Source organism: Perissodus microlepis, chromosome 16 (assembly GCF_051167445.1).
Source record: "Perissodus microlepis isolate ML-2025 ecotype Zambia chromosome 16, ASM5116744v1, whole genome shotgun sequence".
Classification (NCBI taxonomy): domain Eukaryota; kingdom Metazoa; phylum Chordata; class Actinopteri; order Cichliformes; family Cichlidae; genus Perissodus; species Perissodus microlepis.
Genome location: NC_140476.1, coordinates 7,610,511 through 7,637,082, shown reverse-complemented (window position 1 = coordinate 7,637,082; position 26,572 = coordinate 7,610,511). Strand labels below are relative to the sequence as shown.

At 39.0% G+C, this 26,572-nt stretch overlaps 2 protein-coding genes across 2 annotated transcripts in view; both read left to right on the top strand.

Annotated features, from left to right (window-relative positions):
* The window catches only part of LOC146370363 (inactive dipeptidyl peptidase 10-like), a 248,284-nt gene that overhangs the window by 31,688 nt on the left and 190,024 nt on the right, over positions 1 to 26,572 (top strand). The window lies entirely within an intron of this gene.
* Positions 900 to 24,679, top strand: LOC146370364 (uncharacterized; the record flags this gene model as incomplete). Its single annotated transcript, XM_084954823.1, has 3 exons — positions 900 to 1,010; positions 1,105 to 1,173; positions 1,269 to 24,679. Coding segments are annotated over 3 exons (543 nt in total), but the record flags the coding sequence as incomplete, so codon positions are not given.

Below are 26,572 nucleotides of genomic sequence, written 5' to 3'. Positions count from 1 at the left end.
ATAGTAGGCGGGCCCAGGCACGTACGGGTTTTTTTTAGAGCAGAGCTAAAATGCCGAAGGCGAAGCGTTCGAGAGTGTGGCTGTACTTCACAGCAAAAGATATAAACTCAGCAGCCTGCAACAAGTGCTTAAAGGTGATAATGTGCAAAGGAGGTAACACCTCAAATTTAATGAAACACATGGCGTCGCATAGCGTTTTTTTAAAAGCCGAGAAATGCACCGCATTTGATAACTTGCAGCAAGACATCACACCGAGCACATCTACTGCGGGTGTGGTGCCTGTTCTCGGAGTTAGCAACATCCAAGAACCCGAAGAGGAGAGTCCGGCCCCTAGCCCTGCCAGTGTAGCAGAAATGATAACTGATGATGATGATGGCAGCAGCACCCGTTCTTCTCTGGGTGAGTATCTTAATGTTGTTCGTGTGTAATTTAAGTTGAGTAAGCTAACCACGTTTTAAATTAATGCATGTAAGGTGAACTAGCAAACACCGTAGTAGCTACATGAGGCTGTCTTCTTGTTTGATGGCAGATACTCCCTTCACCCTGGCCAAAAAGGCTAAAATGACGAAAGAAAAAGTGGACGAAATTCATAGGGCAGTGACAAAATTTATAGTCAAAGATCTCCATCCATTTTCAACGGTGGAGTCACCATCATTCAGGTGAAAAATGTTGTATTACTCTGACATAAAAAATAGACTGTATAATACTGTAAAGGTTAATATGTTCATAGCTGCTTAGCTTTGTAAGTCTTCTCTAAATATTATAAGTAAACTATATTTGAATAAAAGGTGAGCTATATGTTTTTATTTTTTATCTGGAAGAAAAAAATTAATGAAAATTCAAATGTATTTTCTGTTTATTCTGGGAGCTAGTTTATATGTTTTATTTATTTTATCTGAAAAAAAGAATTACCACGTTTTAAAGGCAGGCTAGATGGTGAGGCAGCTACTGACATCTGGGACAGGTTGGAGAAGGCAGCAGTTGCAAATGCCACAGCAGCAGTTGCGCAGGTATTTTCATTGTGTGTGTACAATCTTGTCCTTTTGCATCATGATGTAGTTTCTATGTTGAAGAAATTCTCTTTTACTATCTGTGTGTCCATAGCCTCCCACTGAGGACCCCAAAGCACACAGCGAGGTGGATGATGCTGACATGGACAAGCCAGAAAAATATGTAATTTCAGATTTTTTCTAACACAACCACTACATTCTAAAAGTGATCTTTATTTATTTTGCAAACCTCACACATCTTTTTTTGTTGTTTTTCAGCTAAGTAAGGTCCAGAAGTCACCCTTAGAAAAGCTGTTTGAGGATGAAGACAGAGAGCTTCAGCAGGCTGCTTCTCAAGCGGGTAGAGTCCCCTCAATCACAGAGCAGGTACAGAAGGAGCTTCAAATATACAAAAGACTGCCAGGAATTACCTCTGGACAAGACCCTGTGGCCTGGTGGTGGAGTAAGAGGGATACACTCCCCAATTTATCTGCCCTATCAGAAAAATACTTGTGTGTCCCAGCCTCATCAACGCCTTCTGAAAGAGTTTTCTCTTGTGCTGGGCATGCCATCAGCCAAGAGCGATGCCGTATAGCTCCAGAAAAGGCTAATATGATTATCTTCTTGCAAAAAAACTGCTAAACATCACAGGTTTCATGACAAAGTTTGTTTTCAATTGTTTAAGCACTGGTTCCAACCAAAGACGTTATGTTTTATTGACAGAAAGGGCTAACTTTGTTATAATTTTGCTTAAAAAAAATTACTGGGAAAAATAAAAACACAAGAGGTTTTTGGACGAAGTTTGTGTTCTTTATTCTTTAAGCACCGGTTCTAGCACTGGTTCGAGCACCGTTTAAGCACCGGCACCGTTTCAAAAGTACCGTTTTGGCACCGGTATCGGATAAAACCTAAACAATACCCATCCCTAATGAACAGCTTACATGGCTCACTGTACCTCAAGAAAAAATGGCCAAAATGAGTCTTGAGACAGCTCTGTGGCTGACTCCTTGCCTCCAGGTATTCCCTTCTGCTGCATTAGTGGCTGTATCTGAATTCTGCTTCCTCATTGTGGACAAAACCAAAAGATTTTAATGGTTTGAAGTCTTTGGAGATGTCCTACATCACACTGTAAAGAAATATAGAATCCTTTCACATGCGGTCTTTGTATTAGTGCTGAGACATAAAATCACTGTAGGATAGTGAAAGATAGGTAACAAAGGAAGACCTGTTACTTCCGAGCAAACGTGGAGGTTTGAAAATAACAGAGTTAAAAATAAACAGGGAAACAAACATGTTTTTTGCAATCACTCTGAGTAAAAATGAAATAAATTTGAGTGTGGCTGTTTTGGTAGTTACTGTGATTCAGTCCCATAAACACACACGCAAATATTAACTTTACTCTCACCTACTCATTCACACTCAGGCCGCTGTGAATAAAACTCACACTTAAAAACTCAGACACAGTCACACAGACACACGTGTGACCGAAATCTGGTGATATATAGTTGCCAAGGCGCTGACTTATTTATTTATATTCTCTCTAGATAGCTGATCATAAACCAAAAAATCCTAGAGAGGGGAGCGAGGTTGTAGAGAAGCAGCTTGATAAATGGTTGGGTGAAAAAAATGGACACTTGATAGGCCACTGTGACGGGAGAGACACGGATACTGGCCAGAAAATAATAACCCCTCCCTCAGCTGTGAGATAACACCTCAATCTTTCTCTTAAAGCAGGGGAGAAAAACGGAGCGATAATTCCATTAGGGGGCACAACCAATTCTTTTCAATATCTTTAGACAATAAGTGTGCTCTCGCGTCCCCTTCTCTGAATGTCAATTGTATCTGTTGTTGCTGCTGCTCGGGCCGCCAGTCAATATGTAAACCTGGCAGAGATGGATAGGTCGCCAATAATCAGTTTCCTCTGGGATTTGCTGATTACCAATCCTAGAAAATTGAATAGAGAGAGCAGACAGAGGTGCAAAAATGCATTTTCCATTGCTTTGAGCCTGGGATGAAGCAGAAAACAGATGCATTTGTTGGACGTTGCAAAAAGCTGCTCTGTGTCCTGCCTGAATGAAAGGAATGAGGAGCTTAATGGGCTTCCTATTGCTTCTCATTGAGGTGAATGCTGTTCAGTTGTCCCTCATTCTGTGCATATTAACAGAACTGCTGCTGACATCAACTCTATTAAATACAAACCCCCTTCTTCCTGAACTGCGTGTGCTTTGAATATCCGATCCAATCAAGGCACCCTGTGCAATTTCGTTTTTGTGTTCAGAATTATTTATGTGAGCTGCACGAATAACCAAAGGTGATGGTTAGGTTCTCACACACAATAAGCAAGCCTTCAGCATCCTTTCAGACGGGATAAATGTAGAATGAATTCAGTGTGCATTGGTTAGGATGCTCTACTGCACATATACACCGCGGCAACGTCTCCGGAGAGCAGCAGCTTGTCACATCTCGGGTGTTAGAAGATCTTTGTTGTTGTTCTGTCTGTGAGAAACTTGTGCATGACAGAATCTGGATCGTCCTCAGTGAAAGCTGTTGTTTTATGTGAACACCCTGCTTGTGCATTTCCTTCTTCTTGCCAGCAGAAGTCACCATTGCTCTGCCTAAAAGAGAAGTAGTTTTGCCCTTCAAAAGCAGCTCCTGTTCAAAGTAGAGTTGGCCTGATGAACTCTCTACCAGATGGGAAAGCACAGTGTTCTCATCAGCAGGCATTTCTGAATAACCTTCACAAATCAGAGCCATTATTTTACCCATTCAGAATTCCATTAAAAAATAATAAAGATGATATTACAGACGTACATGCAGGAAACTGAAGGGGGGAATACAGGACATAAAAAAAAGTTCTGGTTTCATTTAAGTATACAGTCCCGATCAAAAGTTTAAGACCACTTGAAAAATGCCAAAAAATAATTTTGCACGGTTGGATCTTAACAAGGTTCCACGTAGAGCTTCAACATGCAACAAGAGGGAATGGGAGTGAGACAAAACGTTTTTTGAGCATGCAATTTATTGAAAACAATGCTTAGGCTGACACAGGCTTCATGTGGGCTTAAACTTTTGTTCAGGACTGAAATTTGCCTTACAGTGATTACCCTTTATTTAAAATGTGGTTGCCACAATTTTTGATCTTTTCACCTCAGTCAGAAGCGAGATTGGCAGTGTTTTAATTTAGCTTTAATGTGGATGGCTGTCTCAGTATATTTGAAAATGGAAAAACACCTCTGTGAAGCCTGAAGTCCCCAAAATGGTGAAAATCCATGAAACAATTGTCAGTCCAAAACTGATAAAACAATTGAATTCATTTATTTATGACTTCCTTACACTGAAAGTGCTATCCATGTGACCATAGTTGAGGTCACACATAAATATGGAAAACATCCATGCATACAATAAGAATGCTGACTTTGAATTAAAGTAGAAAAATAATCAAAAAGTTAATGAAAAACTGGTTTGAGGGTCACACCTTAACCAGCAGTACAATAAAAATCTTCTGATAGTTCTGTGCAGACTCAGAACTTAACCATGAATTGATGCTACAAACAGATAAACTGTGACCGTGTGAGTTGAAGACAATGTTACAGATTTACTGTTAGATTTTCACAAATCACGTGTGTCAGATACAATATTATGTAATAATTTTATTTAAAGTTTGGTGTGCAACTCTTCTGCTTCCAGCTGCTGCGGTGGCTCCTGATACAGGAATTTAGGAAAGACTCCAGGAAAGAGTACAAAGAGCTGTAAGCAAGAAACACAAATATGTTTGTTATATTTTATCATAAAAATTTGCTCTTTGAGAACCACTAACAGACTGATCTGTTAGAAGCTAAGCATTATGCTGAAAATATATCCTATGTGCAGAAAAATTCTTCTTTCTTTTTAAATAAACGTATTTTTGGCACAAGATTCATTTAGACAGCGTGAGAGCAAAAAACTGAAGGTGATAGAACATGTCTAATGCCAGAACAGAACTTGGCTATGCTGGTGAAACAGATCCCAAAGTGTCACATTCTGTTCTCAACCTGTAAAGCCCGAACCATGAAATAATTGTTTTAATTTGTATCGTTTGTATCATTACATATTACTGGGTAAATTCTATTTTATCTAGAAGTTTACTGTTGGTTTGTGTCTCTGTAGAAAGAAGTGGCTTTAGAAAGATCTTTAATGCCTTCTTACCAAATAAGCTTTAAATTCTATAGCAGCAGTGACTCACTGAAATGTTCCTTCTGAGGATGTCTGAATGTAGGGCAATGTCAGGTCTTTTTTTTAATCTGCAAGAGGAAAGTGGAAGAAGAGAAAATGATGCCAAAATCAGAGATAGGAAAGCTAAGGGGGGCTCATGCTATAGACAGCAGGAGACGGTGAAACCAGACCAAGAAAATGTCACACTGCACATAGAAAGATAATAGCAAACTGCTCATGCAGTCATGGGATCACTCTGTGCACTATGGGGTCACAGCCGGTGCTTTTTTCCATTGCTTCCAGGCCTTGCCGGGGTCTGACATATACACACATACAGGCGTTTCTGCTGCCGTAAGCTCACACTGTCAGCATGGAGGATTTACTTTGAGCAGGCCTGGCTAACGAGAGGTCACGCAGAGACCCCTCCTCCTGGGTTCATCATTACTCCCGCCAGCCGCTGTCGAAAAATCGATTTTCAATTCTTTGACGATGCGAGATTGAGGACTTTGCTTAATGCTTTTATGCAGTGTAACACTCAGCAAGTGATCCCATTTGGAAAATGTTTGGAGTCACCGTGTAGGGTGGTGTGATCAATGAACATAGCTATATGCGCTCCTCTGGTGATTAAAGTGCAAGCATCATTGCTTAGATCTTCACATGACCCCTCAGACTGCATCGCAAAGACAAGATGAAGATGATCCATCTTCATTTACAGCCCCTCATATCTGACTGAGCTGTTGTCTGTTTATTCAATTGATCTGTTCATAATGTTATGAATTTATATAAGGCAGAACGCCTATCTGCATTCCCCGCGCTCAGATCTGCCTCTCATCTTTCACATATCAGTATAATCAGCAAGAACAACACTGATATTCAGAGCCTTGACAGTAAAACAGCAGGGACTCCTTGGCATACTAAATCACACACAATATGAATACAAAACAATGCTCCGAGCCTCTTGTGATGCATGGATGTGCATAATTATACAACGCAGGATTTTTCTCTCAAGGCACTCCTTTGTTTGGAAATTGTCCTTCCTTCTGACATAGATGTTTTTTTAGTAAGTTGCCCCCAATATATTCTGTAAGAAATGGAGAAATGTGTATGATTTATTTCAAAGTGGCAGTGGGATGAACGTAAGGTTGGTAATATTGTATGCTACATATTTTTTTTATTGTCATCAAATCCAATAGATAAAAACCAACTAATAATAATGTTTGTGTACCAAAGTCTAGATATAATATGTGCTTTTGCTCTGGGCCATAGAGCTCCATTGTCTCACATTAAAACTAATCAGAGAGCTCCAGTCCACACAGGGATATATGTTCCTCCATTACCACGAGCACACAGTGATGTCTATTTTCACTCGGCTCCACAAACACCATCCTGCTGCACTACGTATGTAAATTTGTAACAATACACCAAATCGGAGTTATTCCTCCATTAAAAATAGTCCCCAGACAAAATGCACTATTGTGTTCTGTTTTTTAAAACCTATAGGTTGCAGGTATTTAATAAGCTCAGTGGAAAGACTCCTGCAAACAGCTGTAAGGACCAAACCCAAATGTAGCTCCTGGTAATGTTTTGTCAGTGCAAATGTCTCATGGCACCGTTGCTTGTTAAAGACTTATGAAATTAATTCGTTCCCGAGGGTCTTTCGTAAGTCAAAAATTTTCGTAAGTCAAAGCACCGATCACGCCTTTTGAGTGAGGCGATGCTGAATGATAGGCTATAGGCTAATTGCTAACTAGAACAACAATACGTCGTTCAAGTGGAACAGCGAAGTGCAATTACGAAAGCCAAGGGGTTGTCACATGATTCGGAAGGCATTATGGGCATTCTGGGCTCGGCCAATCAGAGCCAGTAACACGTAACACGGGCATTTTGCCGTAACACGGGCAGAAATATTGCCGTTAAGTGCCTTCGTAACTTGAATTTTTCGTTTAACGGGGTATTCGTAAGTTGGGGTTCCACTGTATTCAGTATGTTGGTTGTAGCTCCTGTATAACCGGGCAGCTGGCACTGTACTCTAATACAGCCAGGGGCTTCACATCATTCCCCTGATCTGGGCCAGCTTTTAAAAGTTGATAAATAACACAGCACACAGGGAAGAAGGAGACTGTGAAGTGGTAACCTTGGATTTTGGATGATGTTTACTTTCCTAAAAAATTTATGTAGTAATGTAATTAGAAAGTAGAATGTAACACTTTAATACACATTGGGGATACACTTATTATTGAGCGACCAGCAGAGGCTGCAGGTTCAAGGCAATGTGGCATGGGCTCCCATCTTTTTCATCCATTCTTTGTAATGACCACAAGGAAGCGACTCATTGGCAACTCTGGTTGTGTAGAAACCTATGTGAAAACAACCAGTAGACTTCTTTGATCTGTGACCTCAAGATGCATTTTCCTGATGAGTTCATGGTATCACCTGATAGATTAAACTCTTCCTGAACACAGTAGAAAATTCATTTTGTAAATTATGATCCTATTTAGAGTCAGAAAGCAGGATAAAGTATTGGATGCTTTTGATTGTGAGTGACTTGTGGTCGACAAGGCATCCATAATATTGACTGTCCGAGCTGGTGTGATTAAGCCTTCCAGGCATCCATTAAAGTGAAATTATTTTTTAGTTGAAAATGCAGTCTGAAATTTTATGGATTATACTTTGTCTGTTTGTCTCAATCATCCAGATAAACAAAGAGCTGGCCTTCCTTTTCAAGCTCTCAAGACTGCAACAAGATTTTATCCAGCAAGCACATATACATCACAATTTGGACATCTTTCCTTATACCTCTAAAGGGGAAATATATTACCAGTTTTAATACTAGTGTGAAATGATGGTAGAACGAAAACAGATAACCAAAAAGACACTTAAAACTGGATAAAAACGCCATAGGACTTCAACATGCATTGAATCAAAAAACATTTGTGCATCTGTACACATTATATTATATATTATACTGTGGCCTACAACACAAAAGACAGTCTAAAGTTTGTCTGGCATGTAGTCAGAAATATCCTGCAGTCTGCAGCAGGGGTAAACTGTATATAAGAGAGGCATTCAAATGCTGTACATCAGAATGACCAGTCAGTGTAGGGGCTGAGCCCTATTGATTTATTCATCAAAGAGAAATTTTACTGATGTTTGGAGCTTGGCAGGTGTTTGGATCAGACAACAGTGCCAAAGTTTAGCGCTGAATCAGAATGATGATAGGCGGCCAGTGGGATTTTTGTTTGCGTGTGTGTGTGGAGGACAGAAGAGAGGCTTGAGCTCAATTCATAGCACCTGCAGGGAGAACTGATCCACTGGAGCAGCTCATTTCATGCTGGTGATGGAGAGAATGCATATGTATGGACAGGAGTGTCTTGGAAAAGGTGTCTTTGTTTGTGTGCATGCGCATGTGTGTGTGTGCTTTATGTATGAAAGTAATGCAACAGCTGTGTTCGAGGCACTTTTAATGGCAAGGCCACAGAGCCATCTGGTGGATTATTATGTTAAGCCTTGTCAAGCCTCGTCTTCTGAAACGAGGCGGCCAAGCAGAAGCCACTGCTCACTTTGCTAAATTTAGACTTTGACATTTGGGAAGATTTGCTTTATAAATTAAAAATCCATACCACTGTCATGGTGAGAGCATAAAGCTACAGCCAGAAATGTGTTTATTTGCTGTCCTGACAACTATTTCTTTAGTAGTCAGTAAAAGAGAAGAAGAAATCCAAACTGCTTCAAATATTCATTAGTGGAGGAGTGTGTGTGTTTTTCAAAGCAGAGTGTTTTCTCTTTTATATATCTCTCCCAAAGGAATACACATTGTGGTGCACATGCTATATGGCCTACACATGTACTGTATACTCGTATGGTTGCTTCTCGCTCGCTAAAGTTCATCTGTTTGAAATTCTCAGCTTGTATCACAGTAACTATCAAAGTATGGCTGTGGAGGAATTAATTACACCACAAACGGTTACCCACAGATGGCAGCGGGAACCAATCAGAATTGATTTGAGCAATCCGTTAAGCATCTCTATCTGACCTGTGCAGAACACTGCCTCATCTGATATGGACATTGTTATGCACTCCATTGATTGCCTGGTCAAAGGAACAGATAATTAAAATCTTTGTTTGTGTGTGTAAATGTGTGTGTGCACGCACACGGGGCAGCCTTCCAGATAATCTGTAACTTTTTCTCTGCTTGTTTGAAGTATCACAACAAAGAAAATATTCCATAAAAGTTTTGAAAGGTGTGAAGAATTGCTTTGAACTATCTCCACCGGCTTCCAGTAATGTATTTCTTATCGCAGCTGCGGTGTCTGTAATGCACCGTGGCATCGTGTTGTTATTAGATGCATATTGCAACTTTTAGGGATAATTCCAATTTTCCATGAGATAGGAAGAGGCTGCTTCTTTGGCTTGAGAAAACACCAAGCCCAGCCTGAATAAATGCACCATTTGGCAATGCAGATACCATTATGTAAACCTTGCAGCTCATTTAAATCAGAATTTAAATCATAGTCACAACATTTTACTTATAGCTTTCATCATTAAAGATGGTGCTGGCCAAAAATAAGCATCCTGTTTGTGAAAACATAACGTTTGTTCCTGTTTTGTTAGTTGAAGGTTTTAAAAAATGTCAGTTAACTGGAAAGTTATTTTTAAGCATAACAATGATCCCAAACAAATAATGAAATTACAGTAAAAGTATACCTGGATATAAAAACACACAATGGAACACTATCTGTCATGGATTGGCCTCCCCAGAGCCTGGACCTCAAGACAGAATGGAATAAAAGGCAGCCAACATCCAAAGAAGAGCTCTGAATGCCCTTCAAGAAGCTTAGAGAACTATTCCTCAAGACTACTGAAAGAAATTAAAAGACATCTAGGGACATGCAATTTCTTATGAAGGCGTATTAAAAGATGTAGTAAAGGTTGCCATCAAATGTTGACTTTCAAACTTATAGGAAGTGTAGAAACTCCATTTTCCCCCCCTCTGGCCTCTGCTCCGTAGCTGCGGGGTGACCTCTTGTTTGGGGCTCTACTCAGCTCTTCCCAGGAGGGTGGCACGGTTCCCCCCCCTTTGGTGGTCCTCCTCGGGTCCTTGTACTCTGGGGCCTCTGGATATCTGGGGCCTGGATCTCCTCCATACCTGCTTCATACCCTGGTGGACGGGGCTATGGCTCCCCACACTCCCTAACAGATCGTTACATGGAGAAACCTTTGGAATACAAGCATGCTGATCCACACAGGTATGCACACAGGTGTACACACGGGTGTTCACAGACGCGGACTACACCTTTCTTGGCTGCTGCCTCAAAGCACATTGTGCGCTGTCTATCTTGCGTGCTGCACAATATCGTTTATTATTTAGTATCTACTGTTATCTACTGCTAGCTAGTATATTGTGATGGTGCTGTTTTTTTTATTATGTTGCTCTTTGTTGTTTGCTTTCTCTTCTGTTTTTTTTTCTCCATACAGGTGATCCAGGTGTTTTGTTTGTTTGTTTGTTTGTTTTTTTTCTTTCTTCCCCCCCTTCTCACCGTCTCTTCTCCCCTTTGGCTTTCTTTCTCTCCCTCTCTTTCTTTCATTCTTTCTCCCTGTCCTATCCCCCAGTCATGTCTGTCCCGTTTGTAGCAACCGAAAATAAAATAAATTCATAATTATAATAAAGGTCAATCAAATGGACCAATATGGCAAGGCCATGATGATCCACTTGGTAAAATAAATCCGCTTGGCATCTTTCTTGGCCTTAAGACAACAATTCTGATGGCTAAAGATCCAAACGGGACACAAAAAAAAAACAAAATTTAAAAAAAAGAAAAAAAAAAAAGAAACTCCATTTTCCCCCATATACTTTCTGTCATGGTCCTGGGTCTCTGGTCCAGGATTTTCAACATAAATGCAAATCAAGACAGTTTCAATAAAGGACTGGAGCCAATTTGTCATTTCCTAGTGAAATATAAGAGACAGAGGGGTGGCCCAGGACTTTTGCTCATTATTTAATTCACATTTCTATTGATTCAGTATAATGGTCTTTGGTTTGTTTGATCTTTTTAAATTATTCCTTGTAGATTACCCATCGAGTGACTTTTTGCAATAATACCTCCGTCTTACTCTAAATGTGCTATACCTATGTCTTTTAGACCTCACCTCCATCACCTACTTTGTTACCACTAATGCTAACACTGACGCTTCAAAATGCAGAGTAAATAAGTGACTGATGGTGACATGGTGCCTACATCGCTCTTTTATATAAAAGATGTGCTCTAAGCCTCACGATATTTAATTTTGGATTTATTTGGATGTTATGTTTGTCTCTCAATGAGCATTTTGCTATAAGCAGGAACTCACCAGCTATCACGAGGAAAAGGCACGAAACAGAAAACCAGCAGAACAGATACTCGGAAAAATAAAATTACATCTTAAACCCCTCAAAGTAGGTCTCGTGTGATGCTTGATGATAAAAAACCGCCTCCCTTTGCCAAACAACATTTTAGCCTCCAGTGCACTAAAGCAGCAGTTAGACTAAAACGCCTAACTGCTGAGAACCTTTTGAAACCAGCTCTCTCTTCATTTAATCTTCTTGCTCCCTAACCTGATTCCCCTTCATCTTCTTTGCCGACTGTGGCCTTGGGAATCTAATTCATGAGAGGTTGATGACAGAATGGGGCCTGCGGTCCCGTTAAAAGGCTCCTGTGCTTTTGCCACTGCAGTGAGATTACTGTGTTGTTAGAGCTGGACATCAAAGGATGAGTGTAACAGGGTGTTTATGAGAGTGGTGTTACTGAAGTTGAGATGAGCTCGACGGAAAGTTATTTGAACTCTGACTATATTCTGTGACTACTAATATTGATACTTCTGGAAATGTAACTTAACAACCACTGAAATAGAATTTGGCTATCTCAGATTGTGTGCTGATTACCAATTCTAAATGTCTCAGATACTCACCCTATTCGTGCACCATATCCTTTATGATAATGCTTTTTGAGTTTTAACACTTTTCATATTGTAAAATGTTAAAGGGAACAACTTCTTCTAACTAAAAATAATGTTGCTATGCAGGCACATTTTCCCAAAGGGAAAAAAACCTTCATAGTGTATTCTGTGGATACTAATGGGGAAAACAATGTTTATATACAGGAGTGTAAAAAAAGTGCTTTTTGTTTTTAGGGAGACAGCAATCCTTTGGGAAAATAAGGGAGTAGCCAAAAGTACCTATAATCCCTAATTTAAAAACATGTAAGAAATGTGTTGTAGTTTGAGTGAACTGATTCTTGAAATGCATTATTAAAATGTGCTGTTTTGCCCCATGGGAATCAATCTTTTTGTTGTACCTTGCTACCCTGGTAAATGTCCACATTTCTGAAAATCTGTGTGCCTAGTTTGTATCATTTTTTGGATACTGAAAGCTTCTGTGTGCATAATTTGTATTTTGCTTGTTTTTTTTAAAAAAACATGTATTTGGTGTTTTCTGCAGAGGATGTTGTATCGCAGATTTTGAAGCCTTTCTGTGTCATGTTTCCAATGCTAATCCAGTGAGAAGCTATAAAAAGAAAGTATTTCATTATGCTTGGCAAGAAAGCCACAAAGTCAGGCTTAACCAAAATGTGGTAGTTGGTAGGGTCAATACCCTTTCATGTATCTAATCCAAAACTTTCAAATCTTTGAATTACTTTATCATGTCTGTGGCTGCTATGAATCTGCAAGCTGCCATGCAATCCACCTTCAGCCCATCCCCTCTGCACTGATGCCTCCTTTGCTCTGGACAAGGGGTCCTGGTGTTGCTCTCCATGCATGTGAAGGCAGGGAGGTCCCACAACAGAAACATCTTGCCAAAGATAAATTACAGCAGATAAAAGTGATAACCCTTTGATTATAATGGCCCAGGCTCAAATGTGATAGGCTTCTGGCACACTTTAAAAGTAAATATGCTATTAAGCTAAGTAGGTGATGTCTTATTTAAAGTTCAGGCAAAGAAGAAGAGGCTGGTGTGCTTTTGGGAATTTTTTAATGAAGTTTAAGTTTATCAGGCACAAACTTATTATTCAAAATTGCCCACTGGAGCAACAGTAAAAGGCCTTTCCTCTATTTTGTCTCTTCCCTGCATAAATACATTAAATGCCAGACAGAAAATGCCAGCTCACTGTCACATCATGATTTTCATGGCTCTAGTAGAACAGAGCAGGAAAAACCTCAGTACCACTGTGCTGCTGTTGCTTTGGTCAATTTATGGTTCATATTTTGTTGCTATTGACCGGCCTTCAGAGAAGAGCTTCTGGGTTGCCCACAAAAGTGATTTCCCTCCTGCAGCATGAGCACCCCTTGCCCAGGCATGAAATTGACCTTGGCCTGCAGGCTCGGTGCTGAGATAAGCCCAAACAGGCGCGATAAAAACCCGATTCCCTAGGCATCCATGAACAGAGCAGTGAGAGAGCAACCTTGGGGCCATGACGTCAGAGAGGTTTTATTACCCACTTGCTATTGGTTGGAAGAGACATGCAGATAGTCTGAACATAGCACACCTGCCACCTGCCTGCCTGTACTCTTGTGTGGCTTATTAAAATTCATGAGCTGTGTTGGTTTGAATGCCAAGGTTTATGGTAGTGTTCTCCCTCTGCATAGGTCCTGGGGGATGAACACTGGGAGAGATTAGAGAAGGACGGTGGAGAGAGATATGGGATCAAGAGGGGAAGGGAGTGAGAGGAAGAGATATAGAAGATGGAAGGAGATAAGGGAAGAAAAGAGGAAAGGGAAGTTCAAGATAGTGGATAGAAGTAGAAGACTCTGCAATATTGCCAGACAGACTTGTGAGGGTTTACACTTGGATTAACTTCAGTGTGTTTCAAATGTATCTGCACACGGCGAGTAGTGTTTAGAGTTTGGAACCCATTGAGGTCATGATTTAAATTACTAATGAAAAGCCAATTTAAAAAAATAACATAATTTAATTCAGGGGAAAGACAGTGTGTGTTCTATTCATTCATATGAAGTTAAAATCTAATTTGTTTTAATGAGGCTTTTTGTTTAAACATATAATGCAGACAAGGTGGCAACCCTGAAGTTGTGCCGCAGCACCAGCATGCCAGCATTTTAACAGGAATCTGTGATCTTTATAATTATTACCCTCGTCAGAAGGATTATTAGTCTTTTAGATTCATTCAGTCTTTTTAATTTGTACTGGTAACATACTAGCCACTGCTAATAAGCTGATGCTGATTAGAACAGATATTTGGTAAAGTATTAGTTAAAAACGTAAAAAATTGGTAGACATGCGACACAGAGTATGACCAAAGTTATTATATTTCATCCAGATGTGGACATGAATGTGTGAGCCAAATGGCAGCAAATCACGTATTTGCAGAGACATGCAACTTAAAATTAAAAATGTAATTCTGCTTGTGGCACTTAAGGAAAGGGTAAGGAGTTAACAACAACAAAAGCCTTCTATTGACCATCAATGTCGGAACAACACTTTTTGCCAAAGTCTCTGGTAGATATTTAGATATTTCACTACATCATCAAAAAATGAATCCTCACGAGCTGTCCTCTTAGCATCCATCCATCCATCCATCCATGTATTCTCTCCTTTTTGTAGCCTGTCTGAATGCAGTTTTGTTTTGCAGTTTCCTTTATCTGTTTATTTATTCATTTCTATTAGTGTTATTTCTGTTATATGTGTAATATGGGAATGCTACACTGTAATGACCGTTGATTAAAATCAACCAGAAGACCAGGAGATGGTGCTAAAGAATAATTTAGGGTCTCATCACTATTAATGGTAAGTATAGTGAGAATAGTAATAATAATAATAATAATTTAATAATTTCATCCTTTGGATGTCATAAACACCACAAGCTTTTAACATTGTGCTTAAATTATTAATACCAGGCAGTCTAATTATATTACAGGCATGATTATTGGAATTAACCAAAGTCAGTCACTTTAAATGTTTAGTGTTATATTCTGAGAATCCTGCGATGTGAGCAGGACCTGAAATACATTTTTGTCAGCGTCAAGGCAAGCAATCAAAATCAAGATAAGCATGCTGGATACTGCTAACTGGAATATAACCTCATAGTAAATACATTAGAAGGTTACCGGGACTGTCCACAAGTGAACAGCTGTAAGCTTCGGGTGACACGTGGTGAGTGAGCTGTTTCCATTGTGGGTGCAGCTTAAAGCACTCAGACATTCAGCATGAGCTGCAGTTATTTAGGAATTTATTACAATTCATTGTCTATATTAATTTGAACCCAGTGAGACATAAAAAAAATAGTACTAAAAAAAATAAACAGACACCCCTAATAGTTTGAATTTCCCCCCATATAAATAAAAAAAAACCTTTCTACCACTGTCATTATTGCCAAACTCCCATAGGTTACAATGGAGAAATCACTGAATGCCCCGTGTCTCTCTCTTATGTCTCGACTTTGCACACTATTCACCACACTGACCGCCACATGTTATTCTTTGCTTTGTTACATGAACACACTTTCCTGTATTAACCCTGAAGATTGTTGGCATTGTTGGTCATTCAGTGTACTAGTACCTTTTAGGAATACTGTGTTGACATGCAGTGTAGTCTGACCATGGAACATGGCAAACATTGTTGAGACAAAGGATGGGTTGTAGAGAGAGCCAGAGAAGATGAGGTGGCAGGAGAAAAAAAACAACAAGTGGAAGAAACTAAATGAATTAGATGTGGCCCAGAAGAATGAATCTGAAGAGGTCTGAACTACAGCAAGCTCAGGCAAGCTTCTATAAAAGTCACAAAACATAAGAGGCTTTCAGAGAATAAAATGTTTGCGTGGTAGAAAGAAAGAAAGAAAGCCTGACCAGTGCAGGCTGCTGACAGTTAGAAACCTGGCAACCAAGAAGTGTACTGTGATGGATGGGGGGAAAGTACAGGTGAGTGAGTGAAGGGGAAGTGAGGTGTGCAAATAAGGAGAGAGGGATGCAGTGACTGAATGAGCGGGAGACTGACAGACTGAGAAAGTGAGGCACTGACTGAATAAGGGAATGGGACACGGCTGACTGACAGATAGAGAGAGAAAGCAAATGAGGGAGAGATTGGGTGACAGTCTTACTTAGTGAGACTTTGGATGGAATAAGAATCACAGAAATGTGATGGAAGAAGAGATGTGCTGTGTTTGGGCACAAGGGGGCATTGTTGCATTGAACACTGAATCTCGCTCTGCCCTACAAAAGTTTATGATGATGGTCTGATAGTATTACAGCCAAGGATGTTGATCAATATCTTTACACAAAGTTCATCTGTAAGACTGCCCAATGGACTGACATGTAAACATTCAATAAACCTTATTTAGCACACCACTACAATCATCCATCATGCATCCATCTATATGAATATAAAGTACTGTTTGTTGATATTACATTCAAGCACATTGATAAAGGGTGTGAGGTGTTTCTCCAGGCTCAAGAAAAACAAACAAGCTACCGCTAAATCTATTTAAGCTTCGGGTAGATTTATATACAACGTGGTATATAAAAACATAGTAAAACTTCACATGTGATCACAGAAATGGTAGTCCGTCTTTCAAAAGCTCCAGTGCTGATTTCTTGTTCCAAACTGAAAGAAAATCTCCTTTAGGTTTATATTTGAGGTCATAAGTGATGGATCTCAACCACTCTTGGGTCCATTGGTGTATCATCACACCAAATGTCAGGGTTTGTGAGTCTCTTGTGTGTTTTTCTAAATTACAGCTTCCTGCTGTGTGGGGTTAGTTGGTATTCATTGTTCTTCTTGCACTTAGTCTTCATTCATGTTTGAGCTTTATTCTTGTTACTTTTGGATTTCAGTTAGTATTTGAATTTTAGACTTGGTTCCTTGTGTTTTGTTATAATAACCTCCTCTGTGCCCTTTGTGTGATGTTCAGTCTGTTCTTTGAGTTTTGTATTTGTGTTCATTGCTTGGTGTTTTATTTGGTTCTTAAGCACTTGCTTCCATTATTCTCTGAGTGCTTTTGGTTCCTGTTCCATTAACTAGTTTTTGGAACATAAAAGCTGGTGTTTAGCACCCTCTGTGTCTTCTTTCACTCTTTTTGTTCCTCTCAAGCTCATTTTCTAGCGAAGAATTTTAGTCACGTTCTCACGTATGCTGGTTCTTATTCTAGAGTCAAGTTTAAGTTTTTCATTCTTCTTTTTTTTTCAAGGCTGTATCACAGTTTGTTTTCCTGATTATTCTACAGTAACCTTGCCTCTTAGTAGCAGTTCTAACTATTTGGTTTACATTACTTTTTGTTTGACTCAGTTTAGGTCTTTGTGTTTTTCTGGTGTTTTGGTTCATGTTTGCTATTTGTTGTTGTTATTGTGTTCCCTCTGTATTTATGCCTCTTTGTGTTTCATTGTTCTGTTCTTTGTGTCATATGTACACATCCAGGTAAGTATAGTCTTCTTTGGTTATTTTTCCATTTTATTTTGAAGGTCAGTTTCTGTGGTGTCATGTATTTGTTTTACTTCCTGCCTGTCATTCCCTGATTGTTTTCAACTGCTGTTAATTAGTTTCACCTCTGTCTCATCCATCACCTGTTTGACATCTTCCAATCAGTTCTTTGCACATTTGTATTGTATGCTTGCCCTCTGTTCTTTGTCATGATCTGTTATGTTTCCCCTTGTGCAGCCCCCTGGATTATTTGAGTTTTGGATCTTCTGTTAATGCTAAAAAGCTCACCTTTTGTTATGGAAGTGTACCTCTCTGGACAACAGATTTTTTCCCGTATGTTGGTTTATGACTAAAAAGACTAAATCCTAATAAACAAAGCCTCACCTATATATCTACAAGTGCTTTTCAGGAATACCATTCTAAAACTGGACAGGGCTTTCCTTTTCTGTCCAAACAGTCTAACATTCCACTTGATATTTTGATTCTGGTTCAGGTGGGCGTGGGTACATCAATTATGCTGATTAGGCAGCTCTACAGCGATGCTGCCAGTCAATCTCCTGTTCTTACATGTAGACTGTGTCATTCAACCATGACTGTTGGTACGGAGATGTACCGAAGTGCTGTTTCCTATGCAGGTGGAGTCCATGAATTTGTGTTGTTGAAAGTAAATTCTGACCTTTCACCTGCAACCTCAGCAGAAAGAGCTAGAAAAATAAGAATTTCTGTCAGTAAGCAACAGTTTAGGTTAATTGTTGCTTAATTGGAGGCTAATGACAGGCGATAGGCATTGGAAGGAATAGCAAGGAATTAATGCAAAATTTGACTTTTTCAGTAGTTTTTCACAGCCCTGAAAATCCTGGCTATAGGTGTCTGAGGGTCTTTAATATGGGAATCAAAATACTGTTGGCTTGACAAGTAAAGGCAGAATACAGGGGCACTGCTGCGGCAAAGGTTACACCTTTTTCTTTTTTCATTTTAAAGTATTCGCTGGTAAATATGGACAAAACTGGAATAAATATACTACAAATGACCACGGAGATTTTCTGTACAAAAAAAAAAATTTTTTTTAATTAATTAAATTAATTCATTACACAGCTGTGTATAATGACTTAATGATATACTTTTTATTTTAAAAAAATCAGACTGCTAGTTTCCCCATGTCTAGGAGTATAGTTCTGGGAAGGTTGTGTCCACAGCAGCCTCACAGGAATCGAATCCGACATGGTTTTCAGCTGTTTGGCTTCACGGGGTTGCATCTCAGAACACAGAACATGTCCTGCAGACCTGCTGCTCCCTGGATGTTTTCTGTTTTTCACACCATTCTGACTAAACTGGTTGTGGTTGTGGTGAAAATCCCAAGAGATCAGCAGTTTCACAGACTCTCAGACTGGGCATTGTAGCACAATCACACCATACCACCAAGATCACCCCCTCTCGTAATGGCTGAGATAAACATAAACTGCACTTGCCACTCTGTAGCCGTATAAGATAAGATAAGATAAGACTTTATTGATCCCACAACGGGGAAATTTTTGCGTCACCTCAGCTCAGGTACAGATATCAGAAGGAAATACAAAAATACAAATAAGTACAATCAATGAAAAAAGTAAGATAATACACCCAATACAATGGTAGCATACACAGTATGTGATTGTGGATATGGTTGGAAATATGGAAGACATAAACTATATAGCTTGATATAGCTATTGTACCACTACTATTCCTATTTATAGACATGTACACACACACATGTACGCACTAAATATACATATGTATACATATACATACATATGTACCTGCACATGTCCATACACATGGAAGGTCCATTATGCATGAAGTGGTGACCGTGGATGTTCACAGTGTCCAGTGACTTATGACATCGTGATTGAGGAGTTATAGAGTCTAACTGCTGTTGGGATGAATGATCTGCGAAAGCGCGTATCACTGCACTGCTGACTGACTAGCTTATTGAATAATTGCACAAATGCGTTCTGGCTGTACGTTTACTGCTAAGTGGCATGTATAGGCATGCTAACATGATTAACATGTCCAAAAGCACCATGATGCCTAAATACTTCACAGAGATGCTGGCATAGCAGAACATTCAGTCTTACTGCGGACAGATTGCTACTAAATATCTCACTGGACACAGAAAATGTATTAAATTTGTTTAAAACAACAGAATCAGAATACTTTAATAACCCCTAAGGAAATTATGTGCTATATGATTATGTGCTATAACAGAGCTATAATATTAATGTTGGGCAAGTTTTTCCCTTACCTTGCCTTGCCACACATCACAAAAAACACATAAATAAATAAAATAGATGCAAGTCTCTCTAAAACCAGTGCACTTTTTTCCATTAGCAATCACTGTAGATTGTTTTAAGAGCTTGCTTGTCAACTGAACCCTGCAAAGCATCCAAAGAAGTCAAGCATCCAATTTTAGTGTGACGCAAACAACCTTCTTTTATAATATTTGTTCTGATTTACTCGAAGCTAAAGCACTTTTGAAGCCTATTTTCAGCAGATCGACCGATGTGCAGTAAAGCTTCAAGTTGATGTGCTGAAGTTAAGACCTGCTAATCAGGATCCTGAACTAAGGGCTGCTGTAGAGGTGTTGAGAACTACAATTCCAATTCTGAAGGCAGGAGAGCATGAACAACACAGAAATAACTTTCTGTGTAGTTATTTACACTATTAGATCAGACAACTCTTTTCGTGTAATAGTAAGTTTATTTTTGTTAACAGTAAATCCACTTTGTTTTAGTGTTAGCCCTACACTGTCTGCACAACACTGTCGGCTGAGAACTGACCCTTGACACAGTGAATTAGAGTAGCAGTGAAACTAAGTACGTGAATATCTCACACTTAATCAGCTGGTTATTAATGGCCTGCCAGTGCTGACTCTTAAAATAACTGAAAAAACACAATCCCCAAACACCTCATTTAAATGGAAATGTACGGCTTTCCCCTTTGCCTTGCTTTTCTTGACATTTTCAGCAGTCGCAGTGAGATGCAAATATATGCTTGTAGGAAGAGTTCAGATGAGAGCCATTCCACTACCCATTAATCCCGCTACACAGAAGTTGGCTGCAAACCAGCCTAAAATACACTAGGGGGCGCTTGCAAGCTAATCCTCAATATTTTTATACACTGGCTTCTAGACCTAAAAGTCCACGTTTTATTTTAGTTTTTATACCGCATTGATAATGTAGCTGAAATGAAATGAGATATCACTAGCTTACCTTACAGTTGAGATTCTCCTGGTCTGTTAAGGATTTACAACAGGACATATGTCCTTGATGTGTCCTTGAGTAGATTTCTAATTAATACCTGTGTGTAAGATGTGTATTTAAACCACAACAGAATCCACGTGTGTCTAATAAGCAGCTGGTGGTGGTGGCTGAAACTTTTATCTGAAGGCAGTTTCTAGAAAGGGTCTGTAGCTCTTTAGATTGAGCTTATGTAAGGGGCTTTACTCTCCAGTGACGCAGTAGAAAGGAGAAACTTCACTGTTATTTGCATAAACTATGCATAACTTGACTAGAGGTATGACTGTTTATCTATTAATTTATTTTGTTGATAGCATGTTTTTCTGGTGAGATTATTTTGCATTAAGTCTTGAAGTTAATGCTGCAGTCACATCAGAGAAAATTGTGGTTAGAGACTGTGACATGACATAATGATGACTTGTTGCCTTTGAAATGGTTGCTTTGAGGATGGGGACCAGGTGTGCACCCACTTGGCATCTTCAAAAAGACTTTGGTGCCTGAAAATGGCAACACAATGGCAATAAGATGGAGTAAGTCTGCTATCAGTCTGCAACTAAATGGAGTCAGGCTGGCAATTACATACAATCTGTGATAGTAAGGTGATTAAATCGGAATAATCTGTGAAAATTGCAAAACTGTTGCAGTGTAGTTGCACAGAAATTCACATTTACTGTCCATCATGTAGAAGAGACTAGAAATCACAGAAATTCAGAAATGCCTCCTGAAATAGTGACATATCTGCTGCAGAATAGTGACGTCACAAAAAAAGATGTAGGTGCTCAGCATCTTTGCATTTATATTGGAATATAACCAGAATACAGCCAGTTCGTAACCAATTGAGTCTAGGTGAGCAAAGATGAGTTGCATTCATTGGCTCAGGCTGAGTAATTGATTGCAACACAATAATTTGTAACCCTTCAGAAGTCTGAGTGACTACAGTTGGACTGGAGCTGTTTGGAGGGAGGTTGCCCCACCGTACAGGTGACCTGTGCAATTGCCTCATGATTAAAAATAGTTAACTAACTTGCAGTAGATCAATGAAAAAAAAAAGATCAATGTAACCAGTCAGTAACCACTGACTTTTTCTAATTGCAAAAATGTTGCCATCTGTTTTTACTCTAGTGTGACTGAGCCATAAGTGACACACTTTGACAAATGGTGCTATTTAAAGGTCATGTTTAACCTCCTAAGACCCAAACTCTTCCATGGCATGCATTTTTAATTTCTCTTTGATATTTAGGCTGATTGGGATCCGATGAATGTAAAAACAAAGAATTACCAGATTTTTTTTTTTTTACCTGATTTTTGTTTCTGTGAAAATTAGAGCCACATATGAGGATATTCGTCTAAAATGTCGATAGAACAGTGGCATTATAATGTCCTCGTAAGTGGATATCAGGCCCTTGTAGAGCAAAATTTAGTATTTTGGTCTAAACAACCCAAAATGTGATGTCCACATATGTGGATGCCAGGTCCTAGGAGGTTAAAATAGCATTTGACCTAATATACTACATTTTGGATGCAGCCCTGTGTGTCCAAAAGAAGAACAGACATAACATGGAACTGAGAACACGGTGAAAGTTATTTTGATTTTTAAAACAATGTAAATGTATTTGTACATGAGCAGGAGTTACTTTTAACTTCCATACATGCTATTAACTACTTAACCACAAAGGGCAACGGAAGGACTGGAGCTCATCCCACTGGGTATGCTAGTGCTCACATTCACACATATGGCTTATTTAAAAATCACTTAACATGTCTGTGAATGTTTGAGGAAGCCTGTACCCAATCAGGAGGAGAGAAAACAAACTGCAAACTGCACACAGAAAGGCCCCAACTAGCCATCTTATTCAAACAAAGAACTCTTTTACTGTGAGACGACAGTGATGACTACTGTACCACCTCAAGTTTTTTTTCTTAAAAGCACAAAAACGTTAGAAACTTTAAGTTGAAATTCACAATTAGTCTTTGAACACTGCATGGTTTTCGCAAATAAATGCATTTCAAAAATCTGCCCCCACAACAAATAAAATTAAACCCTAGAAAATAACAATTACAGTGGTCATTAAATCGCTCTTCATACATACAGTATGAGCACTTCATTAATAGAAAATGATTTTTACGCCTGCTCTGGTTCAGTACCATTTAAATATTTACAGCCCATATTTTTATACCTACTTTGGGGTCATAAGCTGCATACTTAAAAACTTCATAAGGGTCAATAATTCTGGCTTTGTGATCCTCCTCTACAGATTAGATGTTCTGTTTTGCACTGGCAATAATTAGAAAAGGCTTACTGGGCACGTCCCCACGGGTGTTGTCCCCAGAATGTGGCTCTTACGCTGTAAAACACAAAGTTAATTGCTGTGTTGAGTAGTTGTACAACTGACCCATCCACACTTATGTTCTTTTTCCCTCCTTCGATTTTTTTTTTCCTTGTCTCTTGTACTCAACAACCTCTGTTTCTTCCCTACTTCTTCGCAGCCTCTCTTTGGGCACTATGACATGAGGAAATGAGTCCTATTTTAAGATGGGGCACATCAGACTCAAAGACCCTGGAGTGTCTCTTTCTCCTCATTGGTCTTCCTGTGGTACATTTTTTGCTGTTAATTATGCAGCCCCTCTTTGCACAAAGCTAGACATTTTCTCTTAACTAGATACAGTTTTGTTCATCAGTCCTTTTTTGAAAAAATAAAATAATAAACAAACCCCAAAGATTTTACACTTCATAGCATATTTTAACAATACATTCTGAAGGTCAGATCAAACCAACAAGCAGAGATGAAATAATTTAAAATGCTAATTTTTTCCATTAAGTGCAATAAAAAACAAACAAAAAAACAAAACAAAGAAACCTCTTGAATATTCTGACCATTTTGGCAATATAGCAAATTAAATAAAGGATTCAGAGGGAGGAAGACAATGCTGTGTATAAGATGACATAGCTTTGCCATAGACTATATAAATCTAGAACTAAGCCTTGTGTTTGTTATCATGGCAAAGGCCTCATGGTAATATTTTGAAACCAGACTTCCTCAGTAAGGTTTTGACCTGACTGAGAAACTAAGGGATGCTCATTTGCTAGATTTGTCATTCCCAAGATGGGCATATTGGGGCTATTCTAAGAAGAATTATTAGCTCATTTTGAATTTGATATCAGCAACATATCTGAAAAAGTTGGGGCAGGACCATGTTCACCACTGTGTAGGATCCTCCTCCTCTTCTTCAGTGTAGAATACGGAAAAGATATATATAAATCTTATAAAGTTTGTATCTGTCTTGTGTGAAACTTGTATGAAAAGCATACAAGAGTGAAAACAGATATAAGATCCCTTGAAAAATTATATAAATGAAACTTGTATGTTTTGGATACTTACTAAAACAATATATTACTCATGAAAGTGGTCACTTTCATGAGTAATATCATATAAGCCTTATATGATTTACTATATGAAGCAAGCCAAATCTGATGCAAGTCTTTTATAAGTTTTTTCTATTTCTTTTCCATATGGGTGAGGAGATCCATTACTGGAATTTTTGGGAGAGGACTCTATTTTAAATGAGCTTTCACTTAGAGAAGGCGGGGCAATGTCTATATCATCTTTACATATAACTTCTTTGCATGATATAGTTTTTTACAGACTGGTGAACCTCTGCCCATCTTTATGTCTAGAGACTGCCTCTCTAAGATGTTCTTTTGATACCAAATCATATTACTGACCTGTTGCCAATTAACCTAATTATTTACAAAATGTTGCTACAGCTGTTTCTTTTTAGCACCACTTACTTTCCCAGCATTTTGTTGCTGCCATCAAATTCAAAATGAGCTATTATTATTCATTAGCTCATAACATTTGATATTTTTTTTCTATCTTCAACTATGAATAAAATATGTGTTTATGAGATTTGCAGAGCATTGCATTCTGTTTTTAAATTACATTTTACATAGCATTGCAATTTTTTGGAAGTGGGTTTGTATAAAATGAACATCATGTCATATTCAATTTGAAACTCATGACTGAGATCACACTCTCATGAGGAAGATCTTTAATGAGCAATAGGGTGGATTTCTCATGGACGTCTATGCAGCCAGACTTCACGCTACCACGTGAGTTGCCCCGTGCTGGCCATTTAAAAGAAAAGAGTGACATCTTTGAAATGCCTTGTTTGCCTAAGGAACCGTGTGCATTTGAGAGATGGAGGTCTGGAGACATACGCAGCTGTAGGCAACTGTTAATGATCCTTCCATGGGTTCACTTGGGGAAAATTTGTTAGGACTTTTACTTTCTCTAATTAGATCTTGATGACCAAAGGCCCACTTTCAGGCTTGAGTTAAACTCAGTAACTTTGGTTTTAAGGGAGGGGAGGAATTGTAGTGCTGCAAGGGAAAGGACGTGCTTGATTAGTAAAGCAACAAAACAAGAGCTTCATAACAAAAAATAATGCAGTAAATTAACGGGTTTATCCAGCTTCCAATCCAGTGAAATCAAAAATCCTAATTGAAATTAAAATCCTATAAAGTGCCCAACAGTAAATAGCTCACTGGAGTTGTTAACCAAGTAGTGTGGACCAAATTGCCAAACTTGTGCATTTTGCTGTGCTGTGAATAACAAAGAGTTTATCTAACAGACTTTCTGTTCATTTTCTCCAAGTTTTGTGTGAAATGTTTTGCTGCTACTAATTTGACTTTCCCTGCTACTGTACTGCAGGTCTGAGCTGATCAGGTGATGGGGAAAGTTTCATAAATCTGCTCCCCAATTAAAGACGAGCATAAAAGAGAGAAGCACCCCGAAGGTGATGTGATTTAAATAACTCCTTTTAATAGGCAGTGGCTCGGAGGGGTTCTCTGGCAATTATCACTTGTGACCCACAGCAATTATCACCTGCTCCCAGCAGACAAAAGGCAATTTTCAACTAATTGAGTGCTAAGCCACAGGAATTGTGAGAGCTTGACCTTTTAGTGCTGGTTTGGAAGAGGCATGGCCACATTTTTAAGGCCATAAAGCCATTTTGAAACAGTGACAATCAGCCGTACCTTCCAGACTTTAATGATGTGCAGAAAGCCTGGGGAGGGAAGCAAAACCCCAGGCTTGCTCACCGTATGGCTGTACATCCCATCATTTGTAGAGCCTCCAAGTCTAATGGCATTTTAAATAGCATTTTGGTTTCACAAGGATTAGGTCAAGTCTTTGAAGTTTTTTACTCAATCAGCTGAAGATGGCCTTCTGTCACCAGGTGTTCATAATCACAACACTCCTGAGGATAAAATTGATCAGTTGGGCCGCATTATGTTTTTGCTTGTTCAGAGATAATTGGGAATATCAGCAAGTTATTTTCAGACTCAGGTGTTATGTTAATTTTCTGCTATTAGTGAGGCAGCTCATGTAATCACATCCATGTGCGAAAACCTGAGCAAATGTTCAAAATTTAAAACACCAACCAGCTTACGTATGAGCGAGAACCAAAAATGCTAATCGTCACCATGTTGAAGGTCACTTTTTGTCCTTGCGCAGCTAATTATATGAGCATTGTGAGTGGTAAAGTTGGATGGTTATTACACTGCTTTTCCATGATGCTGACATTTGTGCATCTCTTCACTCTCAGATGTGCTTTTGTTCTGCGCTCAGAAGCAGAAGAACTGCATTACATAAAAGTGCAAATGTAACAAATCTTTAAGTTTCATGGTTTGATAATTAGCTGTCAGTGTCTGATTT